The 17,582-nt window shown below is 35.5% G+C and overlaps 1 protein-coding gene across 1 annotated transcript; it reads right to left on the bottom strand.

Moving 5' to 3' along the window:
- Positions 1–12,882: 12,882 nt before the first annotated feature.
- On the bottom strand, positions 12,883–16,585 carry LOC127554852 (prostate and testis expressed protein 2-like). The gene is made up of 4 exons (XM_051986757.1): positions 14,525–16,585; positions 14,387–14,407; positions 13,526–13,654; positions 12,883–13,231 (listed from the first exon to the last, which is right to left on the bottom strand). Exons 1-4 carry the CDS (start codon positions 14,574–14,576, stop codon positions 13,080–13,082), a joined length of 354 nt encoding a protein of 117 aa, XP_051842717.1. The 5' UTR covers positions 14,577–16,585; the 3' UTR covers positions 12,883–13,079.
- Between the last annotated feature and the right edge of the window lie 997 nt (positions 16,586–17,582).

The raw sequence follows: 17,582 nt of genomic DNA, 5'->3' as shown, positions 1-17,582 counted from the left end.
TTCTGGAAACAAAGGTTTGGGTGGCTCTGAACAACCAGATGGGGAATTTCAAGGATGTCTTAATTTTTGATGAGATCCTAATAGGATTACATATACCCCAATACAATTTTGCCAATACTCCCATAGGCTGATCGTCAGTCATAGTCTTCTCTGGACAATTCCAAAAATCATACTTAAAGCTCCTTTCAGGGAAAAACATCGTTCCTCCATCTATTTTAAAATTTTTCATGTGGTTTCTGATATATAGATATCCACATTTCAGCCACCTAAAAACAGGCAAAGGGCAATCCCTATCTAAGATCTCCAACTACTTCAGCTAACTTTATAAGAGCAAATTCTTTGAAATCTCTTAAAGCTGTTGAAGTTGTGCAACTAACAAAAATTTTGAATAATTTCCATTAGCTCAGATCCTAAGGAGCTAGATTCAAATGACTCATTAGTTTGCTGTTTAAATTTTTCTTCAAAATGCCTAAACTCCTTGGTTGGAAAAGTGTTTCCATTCTAAGATATTGGTTTGGAAAAAATCATTCCCTGGGAGATAGTATTCTAGGAAGTAATAATGGAATAAGAAAACATTCAACTCCATTTCTAGTTCCTAATCTTTCCCCTCATTCTATCTCCTCTTCTATTGTCAAGACTTAATGTGTTCTCCAGTGATACCATTAGGGCAGTGATTATACTTCCTACTCTTTTGCCTTAAAAACAGATAATCCTTCAAGATCAAAAGTAAGTTCAACCTCTAATCCTCTAATGTGTAAGGAGAATTCATTTTCTTTCTCCTTTTTTTTTTCCGTGATCTACCTTTTTTAAAGCCACAAATGAAAGCCAAAGAATACTCACTTTTGTTATTTTTGTACTTTTCCTTTCAAGCTCCTTAAATATTCAAAAAGTTAACTAAGATGAATAAGAACTTCTTTATTACACTGAAAAAATTCCCCTTGTGACCCAAACAATTCTTTGCCATAGGATGCCAAGTTCCATAACTATCCAGTCTTCCAAGGCTGCTTCACTGCCTTCCCTCCCCAGCCTCCCTTCTCTAATTCAACAATGAATTTAATGTTATATACATTATATATAACATACATTGCAACATAATCCTTGTTAAACATGCCAAATGTTTTAAAGTAATTGATTCAGACCAGTTCAATGATTGAGGCTCATGATCAGAATGCAATGAACTGACTATAAAATGCAATAAAAAATTACTTTACTAATATCAGTAGATAAAAGAGGACAAAATTCTAAGGTTAAAAAGATAATAATTCATTTAAAATGGCTACTTCATTCTGCCTCCAAATTCATCATAGCAGCCATGCTAATATCAGAAGTCAATCCTTGAAGGGCAATGGGAATTCCATTAAAACCTCTAACACTAACTCCCTTTAGACTGAGCCTTTTATGCTTCATGCAGCAAATCAGTGATGATTCCAAAAACAGTCTCCTTGACTTTAAAGAAGAGTCAGCTTGGGTTACATAAAACAGGTGATGTTCCTTTCATAGGAAAAATCCTGTGGTAAAAGAGAAAGGAGATGGTGTGGTATGGAATAGTTATTGTGAATAGTATGATAGAGTATGTCCATAGATTAGCTACTTAGAGAGTCAATTAGGGAATAACTAAAGATCCTGTAATTGTATTTGGGCAGGTAGGTAATATAGGAGATAGAGCCCTAGATCTAGAATCTGGAAGACTTGAGCCTAAATCTAGTCTAAGAAACTTATTAGCTGTGTGACTCTGGGCAAGTCACTTAATCCTATTTGCTTCAGTTTCATCATATGTAAAATAAGTTGGAGAAGGAAATGGTATAAACCATTTCAGTATCTTTGCCAAGAAAGCTCAAGTGGGGTCACAAGAGTTATGCATGAAAGGAAAAACTGAAGAACAAAGGTGGTATTGGGGCAGTGAGAGCCTAGTCAAGATTAGTGGATTGAGTTAATAATCTTGTGTGACTACCTTTAGCACTATTCAGCAATACGAGTGTGAATCAGGGACAATATAACCCAGGGCTAGGGTTTGGCCAAAACACAAGTTGCAATATAAGAAGGAATCGGAATTCTGGGATCAAGGACAGTAAGTATATCATTGAATTGTTTAACTGTTAGGTCAAGATCAATAAGGGAGAAAAGTAAAGTCAGGGTATAAGTGATAGCCTGGGAAAACAGAGAGGGATAAAATGATTGAAGGTCTCAGTGAAAATAAAGACTATGAATAGGAGGGATGAGAAATAGGACATGGAAGAATAAATGTGGTTAGAAAGAGAAATTTGGCCTATAGATCATGAAGATGAAATGCTTGTGGATTTATGATTGAGATCATGAGACTATCATCTGTATGTATTTGAGGTGAACTGCAGGTGTAGGTCATGGCTGGTAGGGAGATCATGAGGAGATTGATGAATGAAGAAAACAAGGTACATCAAGATACATTTGAGGGCACATTAAAATCCCTAAATATAAGGGCTAGAGATGAGGGAAAGAAAGACTACAAGTTAGATAATGAAATTCTTGACAAAAAAAAGATAATTTTGGAGAGATATCATGATAAAGTATCATGAACACTTGATTTAGTTACAAGACTTTAGTTCAAATGCTTCCCTTCTCACTTATCACCTACAGTCTTGGGTTAGCCATTTAACCTCTTTGACCCTGTTTCCTCATTTGTAAAATGAGAAGGTTGAACTGTATTAATCAGTAGGTTAATACGATCATAGATTTAAAACTGAAAGGGATATTTGAGGACATTTAGTATATAGCATATCACCTCGTCTTCTAGTAAGCAGTTGGGATTCCAACTCAAGCCCTCTGACTCAAAATCCATTATTCTTTCTTCTAATTCTTGGTTTTGGTAGTGGGATTCTAGCAGGTTATGAAACCAAGAAACATTTAATGTGATATGTGCTTGAGCTAAGTTTTTAAGCAAACAAGAGATTTTAAGATGGGAATGAATTTCATGCATGGGCAATAGCCACTGAAAATTTGTAAAAAGAAAATGTGAAATATTGTACAAGATACATTGTACAAGAGATGCAGTTTGACTGGATTATAGAATGTAGCAAAAGTAATAGTATATAACGAGACTAAAAAGGTAGGTTGGGTTCACTTTGTGAAGGGTTTTAAAAGCCAGAGATATTCATAATTAATTTTATGAGAAATAGAAAGCTCTTGAAATTGACTGAATAAAGCAAGAGTCAACAAACCATGACTGAGGACCAAATCCTTCCTGCCCAGTTTTTCTACACCCATGATCTAAGAAGTTTTACATTTTAAAAATAAGACAAAACCACATCATAGAGTATCTTTGGCTCTGGGGCTGTAGTTTGTCAACCCTTAGCAGAGAGGAATAACATGGTCAGACTTGCTATTTAAGAAAATTATTTCAGCAGCAGTATTGGTTGTGGATTGGAATAGAGAAAGACTTCATTTCAGTGAGACCAATTAGAAGACTGTTGCAAGAGTTCAAGTGAGTGGTGATAAAGGCCTGAACTAGGATTTTGGGTAGAAAGAAGTAAATGAATATGGTGGATGTTGAAGAGGTAGAAAGGATAATATGTAGCAACTGATTGGAAACATGAAGTGAAGGAGAGTGGAATTATATTAGAGAGAATTTAAAGTTTCCCAATAAAATAAAAGGCTTAATATTAAGAAGAAGGTAGATATCATTATTGAAATATATCTGGACCTAGTCACATTTCTAGGATGTGGTTATTGATTGGAATGATCTCCACCCTAGGAAAGGAATTAAAGATGATGCTGAACTTGCTAATGTGAGTGACAACAAGGATGGCATTGCCTTTGAAAGAAATAGGGAAGTTCAGAAAATGATTGGGTTTGGGGAATAATATGAGTTTGGTTTTAGATAGGTTTAGATTTTCATTCCTTAAAGAATAGTCATTTAGAAATGTCTAATAAAAATTTGGAGATGAGTGATTGGAGTAAGACTAGGCTTCCATTGATATGGGAGACTTCTGCATAGAGATGATAATTAAACCAATGGGAGTTTATGAGCTCACCAACTTAAAAAAAGTGTCAGAAGTGAAGAGGGCCCAAGATAGAGTTTTGGAATATGTCTATAGCTTTTTTAAAGGAAAGAGACAAGGGTTATCAGAATGTTTAAATACTTAGTCCTAGCTCAAAGTCTACACCATTTTGGTAATATTTTAGAGAATTTTGAGTTAGTCCCAATCAGTCTCAAATTCCTATGAATGGGTCTATAGGGCTATTATATTTATCTTCTTACTAACTCTTACAACTTCCCTGGGAAACTTCAAATGAAATGTAATATAACCCAAATATGAGTGGTTTCCCTCACTCAATCCACAGAATCCCAACCCTTACAGAATGTTTTTTTTTTTTAATAGCTTTTTATTTACAAGATATATGCATGGGTAATTTTTCAGCATTGACAACTGCAAAACCTTTTGTTACAACTTTTCCCCTCCTTCCCTCAACTGGCAGATTGACCAATACATGTTAAATATATTAGAGTATAAGTTAAATACAATATATGTATACATGTCCATACAGTTATTTTGCTGTACAAAAAGAATTGGACTTTGAAATAGTGTACAATTAGCCTCTTTGCAGAATATGTTTACATAATCTGGGATTACAAATATGGAAAGGGGGGACCAAGGACATGTGAATCTCACTTTCATCTGAACTGGTCAAAAGATGGTATATGAAAAAAGAGTTTGATGCAGAAATACATTCAACTCATCAATGAAATATTAGGGAACAAGGAGAGGAGAAAATCTAGAAATAAAAGAGAAAGTAGATTCAGAGGATTTGGTCTTCAGATCCAAAAAACAGAATCTATAAAACAGAACAGCGTAGTGGTTAGAAAATGGAACCCAACAATATGCTATTTATAAGAAAATCATAAAGAATCACAAAGAATCGAAATAAGGAGTCAGAGCAAAATATGTCTCAGCTGAACAAAATATGCAAAAATGCCTCAGCAAAACAGTAGCAACAAAAATTATTAGGAGTAACAATGATGATTTTAAACATTCCAACAACAGAAGTAGACTTAATTTAAAGAGATAACCAGGAAAAGTACATTTTGTTGATAGGTACCATAGACAATGAATTAATCTTAATGCTTAACATATATGCACCAAAATGGCACAACATGTAACTAAAGGAAGAAAGTAAATAAGTTACAAGAAGAAATTGTGAAACTGTAATAACAGGGGATCTTTATTGGAAGATCCCTTTCAGAGCTAGAAAAGTTAGTAATTAAAACTTTTTTCATATTACTTGTCTCCCTCTTCCAAATTATAAAAATGAAATTAAGTATCTAGGGAGAATTTTAGGAAGTTAGATATGATTGATTTGGAGATTAGTGAATGAAACTAGAGAAAATTAGGCATATTATCAGTGATATATGGAACCTTGGAATTAGGGATTTTTCAGTTTTGGAGAATGAAAGCGAAAGGAAAAAACTTGATAATTTAAAATATTGAATTAAAATGGAAAATGGAGGGAAATTGTTGCAATGTTACAGGTTATGCTTTGGAAGGTCTGCCTATACTACTACAGGTCTATAGGATTTCTTTATCATAGCAATATGAGTTTTTTTCCTTTTTGCAAATTTTAGTACAAATTAATTAATTAATTTATTTTTAAAATTAATTTATTTCAAACTTAAGTAGAAAACAGACAAAGAAAAACATTTCCATGTACATAGCAGAATATGAGAGAATTCCAAAGTCAAACATCCAGAAAGAAACAATTCAAGATTAATGAACTACAGTCAGGATAACACAAGATTTAGCAGCTTTTATATTAAAGGATCAGAAGGCTTGGAATATAATATTTAATAGAGCAAAGAAACTAGAATTACAGCCAAGAACCACCTACCCAGCAAAACTGAGTATATAATCTTTCAGAAGAAAAATGGACATCCTATAAATGGTGAATAGAAGTAGGAGAATTTTGTACACAATAACAGCAAGATGTATGATGATCAACTGTGATAGACTAAGCTCTTCTCAGCAATATAGTGATCCAAGACAATTCCAAACGACTTTGTGATGAAAAATGCCATCCACATTCCAGAAAAAGAGCTATGAAGACTGAATGTAGATCAAAGCATACCATTTTCATTTTTGTTTTTGTTTTTCCTTTCTTGTGGTTTTCCCTTTTGTTCTGATTTTCTTCACAGCACGAATAACATGGAAATAGTTTTAAAATGATTATATATGTATAAGTTATTTTAGATTGCTTGCAGTCTTGAGGATGGGAGAGGGGTAAAAAAAAAGGAAGGGAGGAAAAAAATTGGAACTCAAAATCTTAGAAAAATGAATGTTGAAAACATTACATTTAATTGGAAAAAATAAAATACTATTAAATACGAAAATGCCTTTAGTGGAAGAAAACCAAATGAAACTCAGATAAGGTCTTTTAAAAGTTTTTGATTTTTCTTTATCAAGTTAATTGGATTTCTTTTCACAATTTTGCTGATTTTCTTGGATTGCTCTTATTTTTTCCCTAATTTTTCCTCAATCTCTTTTGTTTGATTTCTAAAGTTCTATTTAAGTTGTTCTAACAAATCTTTTTGTGCTTGGAATTATTTGATATTTCTCATTTAAAAAAGATTGGCTTTTAAGCTGTATTTTCTTCTGGAATATGAATCCAGATCTTTTCTATACTAAAGTAGATATTTATGAATGGGCTCTTTCTCTTTTCTCCTTTTTTGCATTTTTATTATTTTTTGTTTTCTTTTGTTTTTAGTGTAATAAAGTTCTAGTCCCGAGGTATGGGGAATAATGCACCAAGCCTCAGGCCTTTCTTACTTTTATTTTTTGAGGTTTATCCTGGGTTCAAATTTGGGTTCCCTCCCTACTCCTAAGCTATAGCTAGGGTCTCAGCCATACTGTCCCACAAAAGATCTTGCTCCCTCTTGTCCCTCTGGTGTCTCTGTAAACTAAAGTTATCCTCTTTGCCCTGGAACTGAAACCAGGGACTCTACTCTTCTTCAAGTGCTCACAGCCAACAGAGTCTCTATCCCTCTGCTACTACACTTGTCAGGTGTGTGCTAGCGCCTTTTCTCTAACAGCTCCACCTGGGATGCATCTGATCAGTACATCTGTGCTTGGTGTTCCTCATTCCTTGACAGTGGAAGATTCTTCAATCTTCTACTTAACTATCAGACCCTGACAATGTCCAGAAGATGAAAGTTTCTAAGACTGAGGCCTCAAGGTGTTGTTGTTTATTGCTCCTATGGAGTTGACATGGAAGTATTTAATCACTCAGGATGAATCTCTGCTCTTGGTGGTCAGGTTTTTCTTGAGGCCTTCTCAAATTGTGGTAGAAAGACAACTCCTTAATCCCACTTTTTGTTTATTTATTTCTACTGCTCTATATTCTCTGTGAGGCAATGTTCTATTTTTTGTGGAGGAAATTTGGAGAGAATTTATAATTTCTCTCATATTAACAACCAAATATTAATTGAGATTAAGATTTCCACTTTCTATTTCTCATTAAGATTACATAGTAGTTTGTCCAGTCAGTCTTTGAAAGACATGGCTAATAGATGAGATTGCCCAAATCCTGGGTACAGACTTAATTTATTAATACATTGAATAGGGTAAATACCTTTGTATACATTGCTGAGGCTGGAGTTGGTCTGGGTAGAGAGTAGATAACATAATCAAAATTATATCTTCCACCCCTCGTTAGAATAGGTCTACCTCTCCTTAGAATATTTGTTCTCATTGTTGACTAATCACAATTTCTAGCTGTTGAGAGTATCCACTCTTCCCAAGTGAGGAACACTTACTCTTCAATTCTTTTAAGACTTGATTTGTCTTTGATTTATTGGAGAAAGCTATCCATTCATTATTTGGTAGACATAATTAATGAAATGATTACTTATCCAGAAATTATGTTTCTTTGACTTTTCATACACCACATTCTTTTCTTGTTTATTTTCTGGTTAGATTTATCTAGATCTGAAAGGAGTAAATTGATATCCTCCCCTCCCCACAGGAGAATTATTTTTGCTGATTATTTTTCTCTATAATTCATTTGTTTTTTCTTTTAAGTATTTATATAATATGCCATTTGTTGTATATATGTTAACTATTTTAATCCATTCACTATCTATGAGGAGTTTATTTATCACTTTTGGTTAAGTCTATTTTTTACCATTGCTTTTTATGAGATCACATTCACTACCATTATATTTTATGTCAGCTGAAACACAATAGATTTTGCCCTAGCTCTTATTTTAACTCTATGTGAATCTTTCATTTAAGCCTGTATTTTGTCACTAACAAATTATTGGATTCTACTTTCTAATCCATTTTGTTATCTTCTTCTGTTTTATGGTTGGATTCATTCCATTGAAATTCACAATAATCATTGTTAATTGTGAGTTTTTTTCCATCCTGTTCTCTTATATTTTTTTCCCTTTACTTATTCTCTTTTTTATGAAGAAGATGCTGGTAAGAGAAAAGTAGTGGACAGAGATCCAGGTTAAGTGTAATCTGTTTCTGTTCCCTTTCCAATTTTGTTTCTCTGTTTTTGGTTCTAAGAAATCTGTGTGGTTTTCTTTTATTATTTCTTAAAATACTATGTCTAGGCTCTTTTTTGGGGGGAGGGTATGACTTTCAGGCATTTTAATTATTAAATTATCTCTTCTTGTTCTATTTTTAAGTCAGTTGTTTTTACTTTACATCAACTTTTTCCCCCCAGTTTTTGATAGTGTTTTAATGTTTCTTATTGTATCAGAATTATTGGCTTCCATTTGATCCATTTTGGTTAGAAGAGTTTGTTTCTTTGGTAAGGTTTTTTTTTTTTCCCCTTAGCCAAGGGGCAAAGTTTATTGTAATTGTTACACCATTACAAAGTGGGATGAATTTCTTTCTTTCTTTCTTTTTTTAATAGCTTTTTATTTACAAGTTACATGTATGGGTAATTTTACAGCATTGACAATTGCCAAACCTTTTGTTCCAACTTTTCCCCTCCTTTTCCCCCCACCCCCTCCCCTAGATGGCAGGATGACCAGTAGATGTTAAATATATTAAAGTATAAATTAGATACACAATAAGTATACTTGACCAAACTGTTATTTTGCTGTACAAAAAGAATCGGACTCTGAAATATTGTACAATTGGCCTGTGAAGGAAAGCCAAAATGCAGGCAGGCGAAAATATAGGGATTAGGAATTCAATGTAATGGTTCTTAGCCATCTCCCAGACTTTTTTCCCTGTGTGTAGCTGGTTCAGTTCATTACTGCTCCATTGGAACTGATTGGTTCATTTCATTACTGAAGATAGCCAGGTCCATCAGAATTGATCATCATATAGTATTGTTGTTGAAGTTTGGGTAAGGTTTTGTATGTCTTAGTCAAGATTAAATATTTTCCCAATTCTTTCTTCCATATCTCTGGAGAGCAGTGAGAGGGGATGATATTTGAACCCCTGAATTTTTTTCTGTGTGAGCTTCCATTTTGCATGTTTACAGATTGGGAAAACATGTTCAATTATTAACCATCTTCAAATGTATATAAACATAGATTAATGTTCTTGGAATTCCTTTAAACAATGAGCACATCTTTAAGTAGTTTGCATATCTACATATGTTCTAATCTTAGATTAAATAAGATTTAGGTAAAATCAGATTTCCCACAAAAGTGATACAAAACAGCTCATAAATTACTACTCTTTAGTAACATATAGGCTTCTAAGGGGACACATATTTCTTCTCCTATCAGAATGTAAACATTTCATTATTTTTTGCTCAAATGTATTTATTTGCCTTTCTTTGTTTCTCTTGGCACCTGGGTTTGCATTTCAAAGTTTTTACTCAGTTCTGATCTCTTGTGGCATCATACTCATTGCCCACATCCCCTTTTTCTCAATAGTATTTTGTTTTTCCAAATATATGTAAAGATAGTTTTGAAATTTCATTTTTGTAAGACTTTGTGTTCCAAATTTTTCTCCCTTTCTCCCTTATCTTCCCCTTCCTTAAGGCAGCAAGTAATCTGATATAGGTTAAACATGTGCAATTCTTTTAAACATATTTTCATATTTCTTTCATACTTTAGTCCCAGTGCTTCATTCAACACTGAGAGAATACTGACTAGAAGTTCCAAAGACATATTTCGGTTTGATATATGAGGAAAGACTCCCTAACAATTAACTAGAAAAATTAAAAAATAATTTGTCTGGAAGTGATGAGTTTCTTCTGACAGGAAATCTTCAAGGACAGACTACATGACTTTTTTGGGTATATTGCAGATGAGAATTCAGTTCAGTTATGGGATGTATTATGTGGCCTTCGACTTTTCTTCTAACTCTAACACTGATTCAATTGAAGTTTCTAGTTTATGACTTTCTCAGTCCACTCCATCCTTATTATTTGTCATTCAGATAACCAATAAACATTTATTAAGCACCTATTATGTTCTAGATACTCTGCTAAGCACCAAAGATACAAAAAAAATCATTCCTGCTCTCTCAGAGATCCCAATCTAATGGAGGGGAAAAAGCAAACAAATATATACAAGCATTTCAGATGCAGGATAAATGGGAAATAATCCTTGAGAGAGAGAAAAAACTAGTGTGTGGAAAGGTGAAGAACTTATAGATTAAGCACATATTGATCAGAGACTGTTAATTGAAGTAGATCAGGCCTATAGGCCCAGTCATGTGATTTTAGATGAGACCTGGACTGCATTCCATTGTCCAAAGAAGGAATTAAGTGGCCAAAGCTGTATATCACCTTTTTCACTGCATTCCACTGACCAAATAGGGAGATAAAGGTTTATGTAACCAATCACAGCCTGTAAAGGGTGGGATTTTGGGGGTTCTTTGTCTGAAATGTATAAAAGTCGTAAGCATCTTCACGTGAATGACTCTCCTCCTGTGGGTATCTTTGCTGTCCTTTCGGGCCCACAGGCCAGGACGGTCCGCTTCTCGAGATTCTAATAAATTCTTTCTGTACATCATTTGGAGTGACTCCTGAGTAGTCAGTTTGGGTAGGTGCAATTGCCCCAAACACTAGGATTAAGGATTAGAGAAGATTTTCTGAAGAAGATGGGATTTTGATTGGAACTTCAAGGAAGACAGGGAAGACAGTAGGCAGAGAGGAGGAAGGAGAACATTCCCTGACAAAGTGCCCAGAGCACAAAGGTGGAGTGTCTTGTTCATGGAACAGCAAAGATGGCCATTATCACTAGATTGAAGTATATTATAGGACATAAGATAAAAGAAGACTGGAAAGGTAGGGGGATAAATTATGAAGAGCTTTGATTATCAAACAGGATTTTGTCTTCATTCCTGGAGATAATGGGAATTAGTGAAGTTTATTGAGTAAGGATGGTGGCATGTCTAAACTGTTTTTTAAAAAATCACTTTGATAATGGAAAGTGGATTGGAGTGAAAAGAAACTTAAGGAAGGCAGACCCAGAAGCAGAGTACTTTTTCTCTTTTGGCTTTGAGAACAGACTGAGTTGGTATGGAATGGTGATGAATAAGGTATTATTACATCTCTTAGATTTAAGATGGTTCATGGAGGTTAAGTTTTTGTTGAGCTAAGGAAATAGTCATATCTGGGACACTGAACTTTTTTTCTTTAAAGAATATCAAGCTTTCCAATCAGGTCCTTTTAGAATCAAATAGAAGTAAGCAGTTTTTAAAAAAGAATTGTGTGTATAGAAGAGATGAAGATTGGTGGTATGGGAGGAACCTTTGCCAGCTTTCACTATCCTCCAAATCAGACATTGTGGGTGCACTGTACCCTTTACAAGAGGACAGTTCTTAAGAAACCTGGTGTGACAATCGACACTATGGAGAAGGAAGAGGGTCATTAATAGACAATGGGTCTGGCTAAGGAGATAGGTGGAGGAGAAAAACTAATGAGATAGAGGGTTCTGGTAATTAAACCCATGTTCGATTGTAAAGTTGGGAAGTAGGAGGAATAGTTTGGATCTGAGTTCTTCATCCAGTACTATTTATTTCATCCTATTTCATGGCCAGAATTCCTCCATTTTCAGTTGTATAACTGAAAAGTAAGCAGTCCACAAGACAAAGAAGGCGAACATTTGCTTCAACAGTGGCCTTTTCAGGAAGACACTGGAAAATTCAATTTTCAAAGAAGTTTTTACATTTTATTTCCCCAAAACTGTAGGAGGAAAGTCTCCTGTGAAAAGGACAATCTTACCCCGAATTAGGAAATATTGTGCTGACTTTATAATCTGAAGGAATGTAGATCTTGTTCATTTTTTCAGTTTTCATTTGCTTTTCATCAACTTTTCTTTTGCTTAACTCAAGTCAGATTTTCTGATTCCCCTCTATCAGAACCATTTTCCCCTTAAGTAGATCTCCTTTGTAGATATCAGATGCCTTTCACTTTCCCTTTTTCCTCTTCAGTAGTTTCACAGCCACAACCACAGAAATACACACACACACACACACACACACACACACACACACACACACACACACACACACACACGGCATGGATTGCAGAGAGGCAGGTTTGGATTCCATGAGGAAAAATTTCCTTATGATTAGAGCTGTATAAAAGTAGGATGGACTTGTTCATCATGGAATTAGTTCCCTTCACTGGAGGTATTTAAGAAAAGTTTAGATAACCATTTTAGGTGTGTGGTAGAAAGAACGCTTGTTTGGATATAGCTTGTTTTACATGACTTTTTACTTCTGTAACTCAGATTCTGTGATTTTTGTGATCCTGACCTAAGTAATATTTTATTTGTATTTAAACTTGGTTCCACCGCATCTTTTACAAGAGAATTTTGCTTCTATTCTCAGAGAATTTTGAGGTCAGCCTCCATGGATGATCAGTAGAAAGTGTCATATGTGCAATCTGGCAAAAAAAAAATCCCTAGAAAGGAATCATTGTTAAGGACAGGAATGTGTTTGTTAGAGACAATGTTTTTAATGCTGTCAAACTATTTAGCTTCTGAATCAGCCGAGCAGAGACATCAATATTATTAGACCCCCCATATCTGTTAAAAGCAGGATCCAACCAGAGAATTGCTGGCTTTAGAGGTTCAGAGAGCAGAATAAAAAGCTCTAGAAGAGGTCATTTCTAGGATTCAGCCTCCCATCTTAGAAAGCAGGGATCTGGGACCCAAATGGCACATTGCAGTAATGGCTCTTACGGCAGCAGAGTGTTTCTATCCTCTTTCTTTTGGAGGTTGTGTCCTCATACACACAATTTGACTTACAGGTCAGTTTTGAGTAATGATACCGAGCCTCACCTGAGGAATGAGAGAAAAAGATTCAGAGCTTCTGTCTCCTCCCAATATCTTCCTGATAACAGCATCCCACTCAGGCACCTTGTCTTTATAAGTCCAAGGTGAATTCTGGTCACTATGGATGACACTGTGAATGCTTCCCCTTTGGGGAACCTAGGATGCACAGAAACCCAGATATATATTTCCCTCTATTACCCTACAGTACACCTGTTAATGCCTCTGGGGCAAAGAGAATGGGATCCACGTTAAGGGAAGTGCATTATTATTTCTCCTCCCCTCCCTTCCATATCCTCCTACCTGTATTTTGAATTACAAAGATGTTCTTGGTCACACAGTGCTCACCAGCCGACGCTGCGCAGCTCTTCATGCCAGTATAACAAAACCCCATATGGAAAACAGCACATAGGTTGCAGTTCTTGTCTGCTTCTATTAGGAGCAGAGAGCAGAGCTCTGTGACTGCTCCCGTGGAAGGCTGGTTTTAATTTCTCCCCTTCAGAACATACCCTGTTTTGGAGGCCTTGTGCTCAGAAAGAGGTTGTGGGGATTGGGGTAATAGTGAAGAGGGACAAAGGAGAAAACAGGACCCTTTCAGCTCCTGCCTGGGCTTTTGCTTAAGGGGAATCTTTTTCTCCAAAGAGGAGAGGAACATCTATAAGAGACAAGACTTATAGAGAATACCCAGGGATTTGTAGATTTGAGCATAAAGGCATAATAACAAAGGAGTAATAAGGGGCCATTTGTGAGCATAGCCCCATGCCTTTCAGAAGATAGGCACTTAAAATGTTCTTGAACATGTATTTAAGTTGTTTCAGTTGTGCCTGATTCTTTGTGACCACATTTGAGATTTTTTTTTTTTTTTGCAAAGATACTAGAGTTGTTTTCCATTTCCTTCTCCAGCTCATTTGGCAGATGAGGAAGTGAGGCAAACAAACTTAAGTGATCTTCCCAGTGTCACATAGCTAGTAAATGTCTGAGCCTGGATTTGAACTCAGGAAGGAGTCTTCCTGGCTTCAGCCAGTCTATCCACTGCCCCACCCAGCTGCCCTTGTTGAATGTATGGATGGGTAAATGAAAGAATGGGCTTTCCTGGTACTTCTTAGCTGTTATTAAGTGACCCTTTCCCCACTAAGCCTTTGCAGATGAGGGTGCTGGCATTACCTTGTTTTGCTAAAAATCCTCCTGTAGAAAAAGAGAAAAGAATATCTGAAATATCCCACTCTTGAACCCTTCATTGTTGCCACAGGTACTAAGACTGGAGCCCTCAAATCTTTCTTTTTCCAAACCCTGGGAACTTACCCTCAGCCAGGCAAAGAAAGGTAAATAGGTTGAGCAAGAACAACTTGTCCATCCTGAGTCTCAATGAACAAAGTACTAGTGGGTGGGAAGTTTTTGTTTTGTATACTTCCTGTTGTACACCAAGGATTGGGAGAAAACCAGCAGCAGTTCAAAGTAGAGGCAGGGCTAGGCCCTGGCAGAATTGTGAATCAGGTGAATCGACAGCCAATCATTTATTGACCCTGTTATGTGTCATATCATCTGTCACTCAGTACAACAATTCCTATGAAGAAGGGGTCTGCAATCCTGCCACCATCAATATAAATTGCTCTGAATGGCAGATAATCCCAAGAACCCCTGGAAGAGCAATGTGCCTAATTCCCTTCCCTCATATCACAACTTCCAGTCTGCTCATCCTGGAGCCATCAAGCAGAAAAGCAGCCTTTTAGGAGAGGTAACCTAGCAACTGATCCTGGAAGTGTTATAGCACCTACCTCCAGCACACCTAGACTCCAAAGTGCTCAAAAAGAAATGTACTGGGGATACTATCCCCTAGCAGTAGGGTTTGCTTTAGAGGCAGCAGGGGAATATTTGTCCTTTCAGAGATCTTGGAGGATTCCAGGTGACTCAGATCTGCTACTTGTTACCTATATACAGTCTCTCTATTGCTCTGCTTTTTTTAAAATCTGAATGAAGTATTTACTATGCCTTTGCTAAGTATAAAACATTGAGAATACAAAGATACAGGAGAGTCCTTGCTCTTGAGGAGCTCACATTGTAATGGAGGATACAATGTGTAATGGAAGGTTTCAGTTGCAAGTTAGATGAAAGGATCTCACAGTCCTTAGGGTACAGGAGCAAAGCAAATGGTAATACCTCTTTTTAATTTTATTTTATTCTGAACTTAAGAAATAAAACAGGCATTTCTCTAACAGAGTAGAATTTTAAAAAAAGATTGCACATGAAACTGCAAATCTATTATGTACAACTTGCTGTGCCTATACAATATATAATAAAGTAATCATGTAACTTTGTTCTTTTTTCTTCTTTCCTCACCCTCTCCACTCTAGAGATGGCTACTTTTAGACACAAATAAATACACACACATATATACATGCATATATATATATATATGGATGTAAAATCATTTTATACATACTTCCTATTTATCAATTCTTTCTCTGGATGCAGATAGTATCTTCCTTCATATGTCCTTAAAAAAAAGGCCATATTTTTGGGTATTAATTTGGGTATTTATAATAGTCAAAATGACTTAGTTGCTTGATGTTGTCCGTAAAGCACTATTGCTTTACAATGCTTTGTGGTTCTGTTCATCTCATTTTTCATTATTTTGTACAAGTTTATCCACGTTTTCTTTTTCTTTTTTTAAATTAAAGCTTTTAAATTTTCTTTTTTTTTAATGATTACTTTATAATGACAACATTATTCCTTGCATTCGTTTCTTTTCCGATTTTTTTTCCCCCTCCCTCCCTCCACCCCCTCCCCTAGATGGCAAGCAGTCCTTTATATGTTGGATATGTTGCAGTATATCCTAGATGCAATATATGTTTGCAGAAGCGAACAGTTCTCTTGTTGCATAGGGAAAATTGGATTCAGAAGGTATAAATAACCCGGGAAGAAAAACTAAAATGCAGATAGTTCACATTTGTTTCCCAGTGTTCGTTCTTTGGGTGTAGCTGCTTATGTCCGTCATTTATCAATTGAAACTTAGTTAGGTTTCTTTGTCAAAGAAATCCACTTCCATCAAAATATGTCCTCATACAATATCGTTGTCGAAGTGTATAATGATCTCCTGGTTCTGCTCATTTCACTTAGCATCAGTTCATGTAAGTCTCGCCAGTCCTCTCTGTATTCATCCTGCTGGTCATTTCTTACAGAACAATAATATTCCATAACATTCATATACCACAATTTACCCAGCCATTCTCCAATTGATGGGCATCCATTCATTTTCCAGTTTCTAGCCACTACAAATAGGGCTGCTACAAACATTTTGGCACATACAGGTCCCTTTCCCTTCTTTAGTATTTCTTTGGGATATAAGCCCAATAGAAACACTGCTGGATCAAAGGGTATGCACAATTTGATAATTTTTTGGGCATAATTCCAGATTGCTCTCCAGAATGGTTGGATTCGTTCACAACTCCACCAACAATGCATTAGTGTCCCAGTTTTCCCGCATCCCCTCCAACATTCATCATTATTTTTTCCTGTCATCTTAGCCAATCTGACAGGTGTGTAGTGGTATCTCAGAGTTGTCTTAATTTGCATTTCTCTGATCAATAATGATTTGGAACACTCTTTCATATGAGTGGTAATAGTTTCAATTTCATCCTCTGAAAATTGTCTGTTCATATCCTTTGATCATTTATCAATTGGAGAATGGCTTGATTTCTTATAAATTTGAGTCAGTTCTCTATATATTTTGGAAATGAGGCCTTTATCAGAACCTTTAACTGTGAAGATGTTTTCCCAGTTTGTTGCTTCCCTTCTAATCTTGTTTGCATTAGTTTTGTTTATACAAAGGCTTTTTAATTTGATGTAATCAAAATTTTCTATTTTGTGATCAGTAATGGTCTCTAGTTCATCTTTGGTCACAAATTTCTTTCTCCTCCACAAGTCTGAGAGATAAACTATTCTATGTTCCTCTAATTTATTTATAATCTCGTTCTTTATGCCTAGGTCATGGATCCATTTTGATCTTATCTTGGTATATGGTGTTAAGTGTGGGTCCATGCCTAATTTCTGCCATACTAATTTCCAATTATCCCAGCAGTTTTTATCAAATAATGAATTCTTTTCCCAGAAGTTAGGGGCTTTGGGTTTGTCAAACACTAGATTGCTATAGTTGACTATTCTGTCTTGTGACCTAACCTTTTCCACTGATCCACTAATCTATTTCTTAGCCAATACCAAATGGTTTTGGTGACTGCTACTTTATAATATAATTTTAGATCAGGTACAGCTAGGCCACCTTCATTTGATTTTTTTTTTCATTAATTCCCTTGAGATTCTCGACTTTTTATTGTTCCATATGAATTTTGTTGTTATTTTTTTC

This window comes from Antechinus flavipes, chromosome 3 (assembly GCF_016432865.1).
Source record: "Antechinus flavipes isolate AdamAnt ecotype Samford, QLD, Australia chromosome 3, AdamAnt_v2, whole genome shotgun sequence".
Classification (NCBI taxonomy): Eukaryota; Metazoa; Chordata; class Mammalia; order Dasyuromorphia; family Dasyuridae; genus Antechinus; species Antechinus flavipes.
The sequence above is the reverse complement of the archived record's forward strand: the minus strand, read 5'-3'. Positions and strand labels throughout refer to the sequence as shown.